This window comes from Ostrea edulis, chromosome 3, assembly GCF_947568905.1.
Source record: "Ostrea edulis chromosome 3, xbOstEdul1.1, whole genome shotgun sequence".
Lineage (NCBI taxonomy): Eukaryota > Metazoa > Mollusca > Bivalvia > Ostreida > Ostreidae > Ostrea > Ostrea edulis.
In genome coordinates, this window is record NC_079166.1 from 19,121,022 (window position 1) to 19,135,182 (window position 14,161).

A 14,161-nucleotide genomic window follows, 5' to 3' on the forward strand; every position below is an offset into this window, starting at 1 on the left:
CAAGCTTGATAGAGTATTTATTAAATATTTGTTCAAAGCAAACAAAACACAGTTTTACTCAAAATATTTCAGATAACTGAATAATTGATTATACAACAGATGAAATAGGACATGTCTTTCTTGTCTATTTTGACGTCTTCTGGTGCCGCCCTGTGTCACGTACACCCCATACAATGACCTCCGCTACATGTAACACATTACGTGTGCCTTTTACAATCTGGATCTTGACAAAGCGAGCGATGGAACGTGAGGGACAAGTCATTACTATCCTCTCCCCGTTCTGAGCTGACCCTGCATAGTGTCCACAGGTATGTAGGTTTGATTGGGATCTTCCTACTTTAACATCTGCATCATGGAACTTGTAGCCTAAAATGGACAAAAGCAGAGAGAATGTATAATACATAAGGTGACAATCGTATTCCTCGGTCATTTTCATCTAGTTCATCTTGCCGACTCCCTCAGTGATATACTTTAACTGTTTTGATTTAACAATACAAACATAAAAACCACAATAAAATTCAACACAGTTTTTAAAACTTGGATTCACAGAACCTACAAGTCATGATTCCCGTCGTTTGCTAGCGTTAGTCTAATAGGGGACCAATTGATTAATACGTGATGTAATGCCATTTTGTGATAAAATTAATGATTCCATTCGGAACTGATGAGAACTTTACATCAGATAAAAGGAGCTGCTAAATTTCCCGAATGGGTTGTAACAGTTCATATATTTGCATGGAATGAGTCATTTTGATGATTTACGGGGAATCGGCAAAATATGTTGATTCACGTTTATATATTGAAATATCAGCACAGGTATAATAAATGAAAGTAAACCAAGTAAAAATTAAATGGAGCCACAAATCTTACCAATTATTCGAAAACACGATGACCTCATAGTGCACATCAAAATATTCAAAATATACTAAATTTTCTAATTTTGTTAAATTACCACAGCAGTCCGCTCTGTTGAAGATTTCAATCTGGTGTACTACAAATGTATTCCCAAGGTCTATTGTAAGCCATGGTCTGCCTTCTCCTGTTGGGTACGTTGTGTGCATGAAGTCATTGAAGTATCCATTGACGGCGTTTGAGGGCCGAAATTTACCATATGTTGTACTCACAGTCACAGATTTCCCCAGTGCAACGTTGTTCAAACAATTTGTGGATGGAAGCATATCTATGATATAGAAAATTTTATCGTAACGTCAAACAAAGGTGCAGAAATATGATCAGTTCAGGTCACATTCTGTGAAATGCTATGGGCAACTATTGCGTGTGTGACGTCACTCTACCGTATTTGGATATTGCAAACAATGTGGATATGAGAACAGTTTGCGTCCATACTATCGAAAATGATATTTTTGTAACATAACATGGCAACTAATAAGTTTTATTGCGCTGTTTATAAGTTAGTTGCACTAATGTTATTGAATTGATGGCTTGTTGTCGTTCTACTTTAGTATCTCCTTAGCATGGTTATATCGATATACAATTTTTGTGTCATCCATAGGACTGTCTTTGGTACGAAATAAACATTACAAAGTTTGTTATAGATAATACAGTGAAATATGTGCGTGAACAAAAATACTTCTACAAAGCGAAGCGTGAAAATGTAACTATTTGTGTGGGGGTGCGTGGGGGTGCGTGCGTGTGTGCGTGCGCGCGTGTGTGTGTGCGTTCGCGTGTGTGTGTGCGTGTGTGCTCCCGCACGTGCATGCGTGTAGGTGCGTACGTGTGTGTGTGTGTTCGTGTATGGGAACTTGGGTTTAAAAGTGTATTTAAAAACATTAAATTGTTATTCCTGTCAGGCATAAACAAAATGCTGAAGGGTTTTATAAAGAATTCACACCAATACAAACATTGATAATTTCCTTCAGGCACTCCCCAAATGAGAACCTCCGCCACGTGCAATATGTTTCGTGTTCCTTTTACAATCTGGATTTTAACAAAGCGAGCAAATGTCTGAGGAGGACACCACATCGCTATTCTCTCTCCGTTCCTTGCTGATCCCGAATAATGGCCACAGAATTGTAGGTTATCCAGGGATTTTCCTACTGTCACTTCAGCATCATGAAATTTAGAACCTGGGGTAGAAATAGACAAACTCAATTAAACGTTTCATCCATTGCACTTATTGAAGATTTAGAAAGAATGTCACAAAGCATATTCGCATTATTAGATTCTGTGATTGTAAAGCAGTAGTTCAGGAGTACGACATATTTCTGTGATTGTGTTTTAGATAACAGGACAAAGAATTCTTATACAACTCTTTAATAATATAGAATTACCGCAGCAGTCCGCTCTGTTGAAGATTTCAATCTGGTGTACTAGAAATATGTTCCCAAGGTCTATTGTGAGCCACGGTCTGCCTTCTCCTGTCGGATATGTTGTATGCATGAAGTCGTTGAAGTTTCCATTCACAGCGTTTGAGGGCAGAAAGCTGCTGTATGTTGAACTAACCGACACCGATTTTCCAAGAGCAACATTTGCCACACATTTTTGATAGGAGTTAGAACCTTTCAAAGGGAGAAAAAAGATCAAGATAAAGAATGAAAGGAATTAATGACATGTCTAACTCTGTTCAATTTTTTTTAATTTGAAATTTAGATATATATATATTTAACTGAATTTAATTCTTAGTCACTCACGATATGCGTCACTGTATTAGGTTCTAAACAATAAAAAACCCTAACTCATGATATTTTGTGTGTTTTACGTCTCTTCCACAAATTGTCGCTCACATTAAAAAGTCACCAATACAGTCTTTTATAAATATGGTCACTTTCTGGGGTCATTTATGGTTTAAGAACACAGGGGTCATTTATGGTTTAAGAACACACCTCATTTTATACTGCTTCTGGATGTTAGAATCTACCTGAGATATGATATATTATAGATTTTATACCCGTTGGGACGATTTTAAGAGAACCCGAATAGTTCGTTCTTTTCACAAGCAAAATTAGCAGAGTTACATACATGTATAGCCCTTTCTGGTTTCTCAAAAAATACATGCAACAACAAACGACAAATCCAATTTTTGCTCAAAGGTGTGACGATAATTATGAGGATGCGTGGTAGAATATCATTTCTTCCATCTAGCAGTAAATGGCGATTGACGCAATGCTGGGAGTACGGTACAGCTAAAGCAAAAACTGATAAATCGATATATTGAAAATAAATTTAAATACTTCATTCCAGCCAACATTGTATATAAAACAAATATAGAATAAAACATAGTAACTGGGTTGACAGTTTTCAATATTTATACATTTTAAGAGCTTCCAGCTTCAGAAAAACTAATTCATGATATAAACACATGATAACAAGAACCAGCACAATAAAAACATCCACATTCATCCAAAGTGAAGCTTCAAACTACAATCAGATGAATGCCACCCCAAAACTACAAAAAAAAACCACATTCATCCAAAAGTGAAGCTTCACGCTACAATCAGATGAATGCCACCCCAAAACTACAACAACAAAAACCACATTCATCCAAAAATGAAGCTTCACGCTACAATCAGATGAATGCCACCCCAAAACTACAAAAAAAAACACATTCATCCAAAAGTGAAGCTTCACGCTACAATCAGATGAATGCCACCGCAAAACTACAATCAAATTAATGTCACCGCAAAACTACAACATGATAACTACCACCACAAAACTACAGTAAGATAACTGCTACCACAAAATAACGATAAAATAACTGTCACCACAAAACTACAATAAGATAACTGCAACCACAAACCTTCCCAGTTTACTTTCGGAAGGTCGGTGGTCTCTTATGAGGTACAATATATCTGGGTTCTCTCTTCCACCAATAAAACACTGGGCACCATCAGATAACTGAAAAATTGCTGAGGGTGGCGAAAAACAGCAAAAAGAAACTATAAGATAGCTGCAACCGCAAAACTACGATGAAATAACTATCACCACAAAACTGCCACCACTTAACTACAATACAACATAACCACATTCATCCAAATTAAAGCTTCAAACTACAATCAGATGAATGCCACGGCAAAACTACGATGAGATAGCTGCCACCACAAAACAACAATAAGTTACCTGCTACCACAAAACTACAATAAGTCAATCAGATGGATACCACCGTAAAACTACAATCAGATGAATGCCACCGCAAAACTACAATCAGATGAATACCACCGCATAATATAATTACCACCACAAAACTACAATAAGATAGCTATCACCACAAAACTACGATAAGATAGCTATCACCACAAAACTACGATAAGATATCTACCACCACAAAACTACGATAAGATAGCTATCACCACAAAACTACGATAAGATATCTACCACCACAAAACTAGATAAGATAACTACCACCATAAAACTACGATGTTAACTACCACCACAAAACTACGATAAGTTAACTACCACCACAAAACTACGATAAGTTAACTACCACCACAAAACTACGATAAGTTAACTACCACCACAAAACTACAATAAGATAACTACCACCACAAAACTAGATAAGATAACTACCACCACAAAACTACGATAAGTTAACTACCACCACAAAACTACGATAAGTTAACTACCACCACAAAACTAGATAAGATAACTACCACCACAAAACTACGATAAGATAGCTACAATTTACTAAACTGTATTTTAAACAAACCTATGTTATGATAACTGAAATTCTAACAAGAAAGACCTGTATATAAAGGGTGGTTTTATCTACAAAACAATAACTTGTCTTGGAAAAACATCCTCTCGCATACGCGTCAATTCATCAAATGATCAGTGTTCGTGCCATCTGACTGGTGAACGTAACGGGGTTATTATGCAAAGATACATGTTCGCCGAGTTGTTATATGATATTGGTGCATTTCATTGGGCAAACGTTAGGGCACTTCCTGAGAATTTATAATGCCATTATGGGTGTAAGAACGCGAAACATTTTATAACATAACTGATAAACACATAATTCTGGAAATAAAAATTATTTCTATAAAAATATTATCCTAATAAATTATATACTTTGTCGACATTTACCTTTTGCATTACAAATGCAAGTGGCTGCAATGAAACAACATAGGAAAATCCACCACGTCCTCATACTGGTAGATATGAATGGAAACACGTAATAATTAGCAAACGTTTGGGTAGGGATTTAACAAAGGAAGCACCTGTTGCATTTTGATGGAAATATTACGTGCAGTAATGATACACATATTGCTACTAGCACAGTGAAAATGTCTAACTCCTCATTCATCGTGTCAGATTGATGATATAATGTGCACTGAACAGTTCCATGTGTCTATTGTTTTTCATTATAAGCAGAAACATGTTGCATGGCAAATGAAGAGATATTTGTACTTTACTGACGGAATTCAAACTTCTTTAGGTAGACGGCTAGTCTTATCAATCTAAACAAAAGTAGATAAAGGATGAGACTGAAATATTTTCAAAAAGAAAATATGAAATATGCCCTTAAATAATGAAATAAAATAATTTTTGCAGTTTGTTATCGAGTTATTTGCCATTCTAGTAGTATCTATTGATGATAACGGTTACATATCTGTCATATTATTTTCTGATTCATAAAAGCGTTGCACAGGTCTCGGACGTGATAGTGGGATGCCTTGATGTGAGATTGGCGAACGAAGGTTGACATCCGATGGTAAGTGGTATGGATAACTGCTTTATACAGACATTATAGGATACAGAATTCTGCTTGGCTAAAAGCATTTTTTATTAGTGTACATATAATCCTTAATGCTGGAAATAAAATTGTCACATGAGAGGTGAAGATAACGAACATTGATCAATCTCATAACACATGCTGCATGTTAAATTGATTTTGTAATTCAATGCCTTCAGGAGAGTTTTGCTGAATAGCACAAAGTATGAACATGTGAAGGTCTGCTGATAAAAACATTAAATTTTGCAAACTATTCTGTCATTTGATTTCTTCTAAAAAGAATGCTATAGGTTCAGGTCGAATGTAAGTTATCACTGAGTTGAATACGGTCTGACTGTTCTTACCAATTGTTAGGTCCTTCTGTACATCCATCCGTTTACCTGATCAAGATATAGAGTTCACGACGGGTTTGGTCAGTCAACAGGGGATGCTTACCTCTTCAGGGTACCTGTATTTGGTCGCAGTCACTCTCAGCAATTGCTAAAGTGAAGATAACGAGAAGCTACCAAAATCACCTCATTTACAATGACGAGACATTTAAAGTTCATATTTGTCATTGCTATTAATATTCAGTCATGTCCTTGACCTACTTGCACTTGACTGAGATGAAGGTTATGGAAGAAGAGGTTAGAAATGTTTGTCATGTTATGAATTTAAACAAAACATGTAGATAACGAACAGTGATCAATCTCATAACTCCCAAAAAGAAGACAAAATTCAGAGTAGAATAAACATCACATCCATGGACACATCAGAGATGGGATCAGGTGTCTAGAAGGATTAGCATCCCCTGTTGACAGGTCACACCCGCCGTGAGTCTAATCTCTAGATCAGGTAGGTGGACTAATAACAACCTTAGAATTTGCGAAATGTTAATTTTAAACGAGATATAAAGAGTAATGTCAACTAATCTCGGTTTCATTATCTGAGAATTTTTATTCATACTTTCGAATTGTGTTCACTTATATGTATTAGCATATGGGAGCGTCTATTCTTTATAAACTACGGAGCGTATACTGCCCAAGTTATGCAATATCGTCAAACATCGGTTATGTAGCTTCATTTTTTATCATATAATAAACAAAAAACACAAAACCGAAAGTTTTATCTTATAAAAATGTGAAAATACACTACAAAATAAAATCACTTGAACCTTGCAAGAATTTGCTTAGCAACAACCGATGACGCGGTAAGATCTGACGGGAGCCATCTTAGTTTCTCGTATAACGGGAACACCTAATTTATTGTTTTCAAATTTGAAAAGGTACTTATCGAAGGTGAAGTTTACCACAAATCTTGATACCAGAAAATAGGTGTATCCTACGCAGGCAACGATTACTTCGCAAAACTTTTAAGATCGAGTTGTATCGAGTTGCTCCCACAGAAAGTACGAGAACATGTTCACTGTGGATATCACATAAAACTAGATGCTGTCATGAGACAGTAATACCCGCACGTAAGTGTTTGCCTTTAAATATACCCTCCGTCCAAATGGCGAATCCAGAGGGGAATCCGGGGATTGGCACCCCCCCCCCTTTCTGTGGGACATCTTCGTAGCTGTTTTTTTTTTAAATATGATACTGCTAATATTTGTAGGCAATTGTTTTTAATGTACAAGTTAAATAAAAGATTAACTAGCACTGGATGATACACGTATATTTATTCTTATCGATTCATTTTTTTTTTTCTTTTTTGGAATTCTGGAACCCCCCCCCCCCCCCTTTAATATCGCTGAATCCTATAATGTTCAACTAGCAAAGAAGCCACAGTGTGATTTGGCTACTTAATTGCATCCTCAGTTCCAAAAGGGGATGAAGTTGACTCAGTAATTTGACAACTAGCTATTAAAACAAAGTACGTACTTAAAGCCAAATCTCGATATACCAAATCTTCAAAACATGACTGAATTCATCGTTTAAACTTACATTTTCACTACATACCGTTTCGACTGCCTACGAGAGAGAGAGAGAGAGAGAGAGAGAGAGAGAGAGAGAGAGGTGTCAATAAATCGAACTTCTTTACCATTTCAAAAGAAAGAAATTGCGTTGTCAATAAAACCGATGGGGCTCATATTACTTCACATTGGGATGGTTTTAAAAGCCAAGTGACTGTAATTGCAAATGAAAGTTCCTAGCAGAAACAACACATAAGACATGGGCGGATCCAGAAGGAGGGGGGGGGGGGGGTCCAGGGCGTCTGGACCCTCCTCCCCTTTGGAGAACCAAAAAGTTTAAGAATTATTCAATTTTATCGAGACTTTGAGTCCAAATGATATGAACGGTAGATACTTACAGTATATGTACTACTAATTGCTTCATTCAAATTTATCAACACTAGTATAATTATCATTCAACTCTCATATTTATCAACACTAGTATAATTATCATTTAACTCTAGGATAAATAAGACGACACACTGATAATATATTTACGATATTTTCGTCAGATGCAAGTATCGCTTTTAAAAAGAATTCTTAAAAAGTACATTTGTATATGTAACATAAAAAATTTTGTTTAAGAAGTAGACAATTTGAAAGTAGAAAGGAAGTGCCAGGAAATGTTCAGAACGCAGGAGTTGCACCATTTACCCTACAGCTTCTGGGGGCCTAGGTCTCCATCAGCCTACAGGGAGTAACCTCTCTCTCTCTCTCTCTCTCTCTCTCTCTCTCTCTCTCTCTCTCTCTCTCTCTCATTTCTTTGTAATATCAGAAATAGATAGCGGATAGACGTGAAAAGTATCTAAAAGATCAAGTGCTGGACCCCACGCCCCCACTTAAAAAATTTCTGCATCTGCTTCTCTACAAGATCTAATTCACAAGAGATAGAATCCGACAACAACTCGAAAATCCAGGTTTTCTGCACCTCGTCGTAGTTACTTCAGTGTGTAATTTTTACGACAAGTTTAATTTTTAGTGAATTACATGCTCAAACAAATGTGATAAAAGATGATGATCAACCATCGTAATATGCTGTTCCACTTTTCCCCTCTCTAAATATATCTGTGATCTTTTGACCCGGCATGATGTTTTAGTGAGCAAAATATTTACGAAGGTAATGTGACCAGGATTCAAATACTAGATGATTCAAAGAGAAGAAATGATGGAGTTTGAATGATACCAATGTTGTTTATTTGTGTTTGAATGCATGGTGGTGATCATTGTACATTGATAACGTGTTTTTATAGGATCCGAAACAGTGACACGTGAGAAAGTTGGTTAGCGGGGACTTCTACTTTCATTTTTGAGGATGCAGTAAACAGACGACAGGAGGGGAAGCCGTGCATTTCCTCGTTGGATGATTTGTGGACGTGGATGTAATTTCAGTGAGTTCACTTGGATTGAAGAGGCTAAGCAAAGGCACAAAGAAAATGTTTCCTGAGTATAGAGTCTGAACAGAGGATATTGCATCATTCCTGATCAGGCAAGTCTAGCTTGTTCATTTATTTTATTTATCATTTCTTTTTGTTTTTTGTTGTTGTTTTTTTTTTTTTTTTTTTTTTTTTTTTTTTTGAATTATTTTTTATCCATTTATTGGTTTACAATATTATAGAAGGTGAAATGTATTTTATTTTATTTTTTTTAGGGGGGGGGGGGTATCAGTTTGTGTAGAGTGTCAATTTTGTGTATTGCTTAAAGATCAGTACCAGTGTCCAAATGTTGAACATTGGGCAGATATGTAAATTGGCACTTGGTTGGTTCATGCAGTCCTCCCTGACATTGACAGAGCTTTCCCATGGAGACTGTTTTCCAAGTTATGCGTAGAGTGTCGGTCATCTATCTGTGTCTCGCAAGTACTTGGTGCAGACAGCTATCATGCTGAATCCCGTGAAGGAAGGGGATATAGACTTCCTTTGGAATGACGTACATACTCAATGTTGCGTCGCTTGTGGAGGCCAACATCTTGAAGAGTGACCTTGACTTTTGACCTTGACTCCATTTTTTAAGGTCAACCACCTAAGACCTTGTGGAGGAGAAAGTGATTTTGACTTTGACCCACGTTCAAGGTCATTCAATGTCAACAATCCTAGAATATCATGTGACTACTCCCAAAGATGTAGATGGAGCTTTATGATAGAAAACGTCATTTTTCGGCCCCTATTTGCCCCCTGGGGCCAATATGAAAATTTCAAAACCTTATTGCACATCTACAGGACATTACTATTCAGCTCCTTGAATATCATGTGACTATTCCTAAAGATATAGATGGAGTTTAAGTGACAAGCTTTGTGATAGAAAACGTCATTTTTCGGCCCCTATTTGCCCCCTGGGGCCAATATGAAAATTCCAAAACCTTATTGCACATCTACAGGACATCACTATTCAGCTCCTTGAATATCATGTGACTATTCCTAAAGATGTAGATGGAGTTTAAGTGACAAACTTTGTGATAGAAAACGTCATTTTTTAGCCCCTATTTGCCCCCTGGGGCCAATATGAAAATTCCAAAACCTTATTGCACATCTACAGGACATTACTATTCAACTCCTAGAATATCACATGACTGCTCCTGCAGATGTAGATGGAGTTTAAGTGACAAGTTTTATGTTAGAAAACTCTGAAACCTTTTTGCACATCTACAGGACTTTGCTATTCAGCTCCTAAAATATCATTTGGATTGCGCTGTAAATGTGGACACAGTTTTAGTGACAACAACCAGGACGGACGGACAGACGGACGGACGGACCGGGATAAAAACAATATACCCGAACTTTCTTTAGAAAGTGCGGGTATAACAAAGTCTTAAAATACCAGAAAATGCTATGATTAAGGTTTTTTAATTTCATAAAGTTTCAAACTACATCAGACGATACCATTGCATGCAATATTACTGTCAGTTAAACCAAACACGGTGAAATATGTAAGTGACTGGTCGCGATCTGCATAACAATATGTTAAAACATAATACTCATATTTATATTCTCTGGGAGGAAAATAAAGCAATATTGCTCCAATGCAAATTGTATTTCATAATGCAAAGCATATTATGCCTTTGCTTGAAGTTATTATTCAATTATCGTACAAAGATTGTGTTTCTTTTTTATTTAGATAAAAGGTGAAGATAACGAACAGTGATCAATCTCATAACTGCTATAAGCAATACAAAATAGATAGTTGGGCAAACACAGACCCCTGGACACACCGAAGGTGGGATGAGGTGCCTAGGAGGAGTAAGCATCCCCTGTCGACCGGTTACACCCGCTGTAAGTCCTATATCCTGATCAGGTAAACGGAGTTATCCGTAGTCAAACTCAGTGTGCCAAGAACGGCCAAACAATCGGTATGAAACACGTCAGACAGCATTTGATCCAATGGTTGGTTCTATATAAACATTATGTGTACAATATTTTGTATTGCGGATAGGAGTTATGAGGTTGATCACCGTTCGTTATCTTCACTTTTCCAACAAAGGAGTTTTATTTAGCAATTCCGTTGATTTTGTGTAATTTGATGGACTGTCAGGGTCATATCTCTCTACCGAATTAGTTTTATTGACAGCATACATATTTTGCAGTGTTTAAACAATCAAGTAATAAGTTTGAAAGATCTTTCATATCCAATTATCTTTGCTACCCATGTTTCAAAACCTTACGTAAGGACGGTAGAGTTTACATCGTCAAACTCATCTAACCCCAACTTAACCCTTATACAGGAAAGAGAACGAAATGTTTACGAAAACTATTTTGGCCATCACTAGGTTTTTACTATGAATTTTATTGCCGAAGAATTAAATGTTTACATATGGCAAGATTCTGACTTCGTCTCCTCAAATTGCTACGTCTTGTATTGAGTATAGAGCTGTTTTCAGTTTAGTGTTGCAGTGCTATATTCTGTATAGTGCCCTCCCTATATAAATCTGTCATATGAAACTTTGTTTCTTATCTTACGTTCTATTCGAGAATTTGGTTTCAAACAGTGACTTTACCAGAGATAGAGGAAAGCGTAAGGATTTAAAACAATGCAATTCACAAGGAGTTATTTTTGAGCTCATATCCGAAAGAAACAGAACTTTTCTCCTTAACATCAGACAGCATGCGACGAAATATTCGCCCCTTACGTTTGACGTCATAAATTTAATGCGACAGCTGGAATCGGGATTCGAGTCGGGACCTCTCCGTTGCAAAACGCGCCGTTTAACTATACAGTTACAGGGATCGGGGTACGATTAATTTAGCTGTCATGATGATAATTTGTATTTACTGCTAAATAAAAAAGAGTATTAATTAAACACATATAGACAAACCTTCAGCGTTTGAACTGTTTGCATGGAGTAAATCCCTTGACTTAGTCATACAATCCGTTACGTTGATAACGGTGATATTCGTCTGCTCCAGTTCTGTGCGCAGTGTTTGATTTTCATTTCCAAGACTTTCAATCGTCTTTTCCATCGCCTCTAGCTTGTCTTCAAATTGCCGTCCCTCCATGAAAACACCAGCTATTCTCTGTTTGATAGTAATCATATCACTGACCAAGGAGTACACCTGCTTCATTAGTGATAGTCTAATTAGGGATTCCTGATTAAGCAGTTGTTTCAGATTGCTAATTTCCTGGTGACTGGACTCGTTGAGGCAAATACTAGGACAGCTCGCCACTTTTGGGTCAGTCAGGGGCGATTGTGCGGAACTCACGTTAATCAGAATCCACGATATCAACGCAAACTGAGAGAATGGCATTTTAATACCCGAAACGTAGCGATGATTTGGGAACAAAACAATTGCGTTTGATAATTAAGTTGTGTCGTCAAATACTGAAATAAAGTAGTCCTAAGTGTCATGTCAAGCTATTTTTCCGGTACTTGTTACATTAAAATAAATGAAGAGTCGTTATGTCCCTTGACCTGTAGTGTGTTGGCTATAGACTCCCCGAGCACTTAGATATAGGATATCCGCACGGTAAATACTAACATAGAATCAGAAATTTCAACTATTTATCAGCTTTCATGCCTTCAATGATACGTAATGCAGATTTCAGATTATAAGTAAACCTTTACTCAAGTGCTTATTAGAATGCACATATCTCTATACAAACAAATATTATTTTCAAGTAGATAATCAAGTATATTTTCGAAACTTCTAATTAGCATTGATTTAAAACTACAAACATTTCGTAAATTGTTATAAAGCGTTTGCATTGCCAAACACGATTACACATTTGACCTTTTTTTTTATCTGCATCAAACACTCATTGAACACTCATTGAACTTTTTATCTGCATCAAACACTCATTGAACACTCATTGAACGATATGATATGAACGGTTTTATTCATTCTTTATGTGATCTGAAACTTTCTCTTATTCTAATGTATAACAAGGAATATGAATCATAACTATCTTATCTACATGAATGTATGAAATGGTAATTTCACAGTAGAGAATTAGATGCCCTTCGAAATCCCTTAGAAATTTAAATAGATTCATAGAGTTAAGAAGCAGTCCCATCTTACCCGATAGCACAAACGGACGTTGCATGGATAAAAATAAATTATTACAAAAGGCTGTCCGTTGGTATCCGTTGATGATAATCGTTCCCCTTGTTGCTCGGAGCTCTTGCGATCGGTGTATGAAGCGTATAAAACTCATAATAACCACACGATTATTGGACATGTTCCGGACAATTAACGATTCATTAATTAAAGGACAAGTACCGTGTTAACGGGGTCGCATGAAAAACTGATATACCGTTCTTTCATCGTTAAACGAACTGACTTGTGTCACGTGACTAGCAAAACGTGTATAAATCTTACCACTCTCGCTGACATATTTCCATAATGCCTCCAAGAGGGAGGTCTACCGGTGTTGGGAAGGGTAACAGCAGGGCATAGGGAAAGTTCCTATCTCCTCCCTCTGTAATTGACTTAACTGGGGAAGAGAGGACTGCCTAAGATTCACAGGTAAAAGCCCTGTCTGAATCTGGAGATTATTACCATCATACTAACCGGGTTAAACGATCGATGGACGCAAGAAAAACTAACATAACGTTCTTTCAACGTTAGATGAACGCACTTGTACTGATCCCGTGGACCTCAGTTTGACAACTTTTATACCCCAGTTTCATGCGTTTTGTGTCCGTAAACGTGCGATTTGTGTCCATTAGATCTTCGGCTGACCCGCTGCATGTCCGGCACATGTAGTACCGTATATACTCGCCTATAAGTCGGTTTTTTGGGAGTCAATTTTTGGTCCAAAACTCTATGTCCGACTTATAGGCGCGTCCTAAGAAGATTGGTATTTTTCTGGGCGGCGTAATGTAGTGTTTTTTAAACAACTCCGATGAGTATCATGGACTACCACACAAATGATTATTGTTCACAAATATTTAGACATATTGTATTGTTTATGTATTTTAAAATCATGTATAAAGTACAAGTATTTTTATATTTTTATGTAGTTTAAAATTATTTACATACCGGTAACTAATACTTTCAATTCAACTAATCTATCGTTTATCGGTAAAATTGAATTACGAACCCGATTTA

At 36.7% G+C, this 14,161-nt stretch overlaps 1 protein-coding gene across 1 annotated transcript; it reads right to left on the reverse strand.

The window, feature by feature from the left end:
* LOC125675409 (uncharacterized) lies at positions 1-12,373 on the reverse strand. Its single transcript, XM_056157685.1, has 5 exons — positions 11,929-12,373; positions 2,292-2,519; positions 1,863-2,087; positions 953-1,180; positions 1-366 (listed from the first exon to the last, which is right to left on the reverse strand). The coding sequence occupies exons 1-5, from the start codon at positions 12,356-12,358 to the stop codon at positions 125-127; spliced, it is 1,353 nt and encodes a 450-aa protein (XP_056013660.1). The 5' UTR covers positions 12,359-12,373; the 3' UTR covers positions 1-124.
* Between the last annotated feature and the right edge of the window lie 1,788 nt (positions 12,374-14,161).

Bases quoted from the DNA above. Each gene is read 5' to 3' on its own strand.
- LOC125675409 (XM_056157685.1), bottom strand. From the start codon at position 12,358: ATGCCATTCTCTCAGTTTGCGTTGATATCGTGGATTCTGATTAACGTG. The intron at 2,088-2,291 runs GTAATTCTATAT...TTTCTACCCCAG, and splicing joins CAACAGAGCGGACTGCTGCG to GTTCTAAATTTCATGATGCT. The intron at 1,181-1,862 runs GTTTGTATTGGT...TCTATATCATAG, and splicing joins GCCTGAAGGAAATTATCAAT to ATATGCTTCCATCCACAAAT.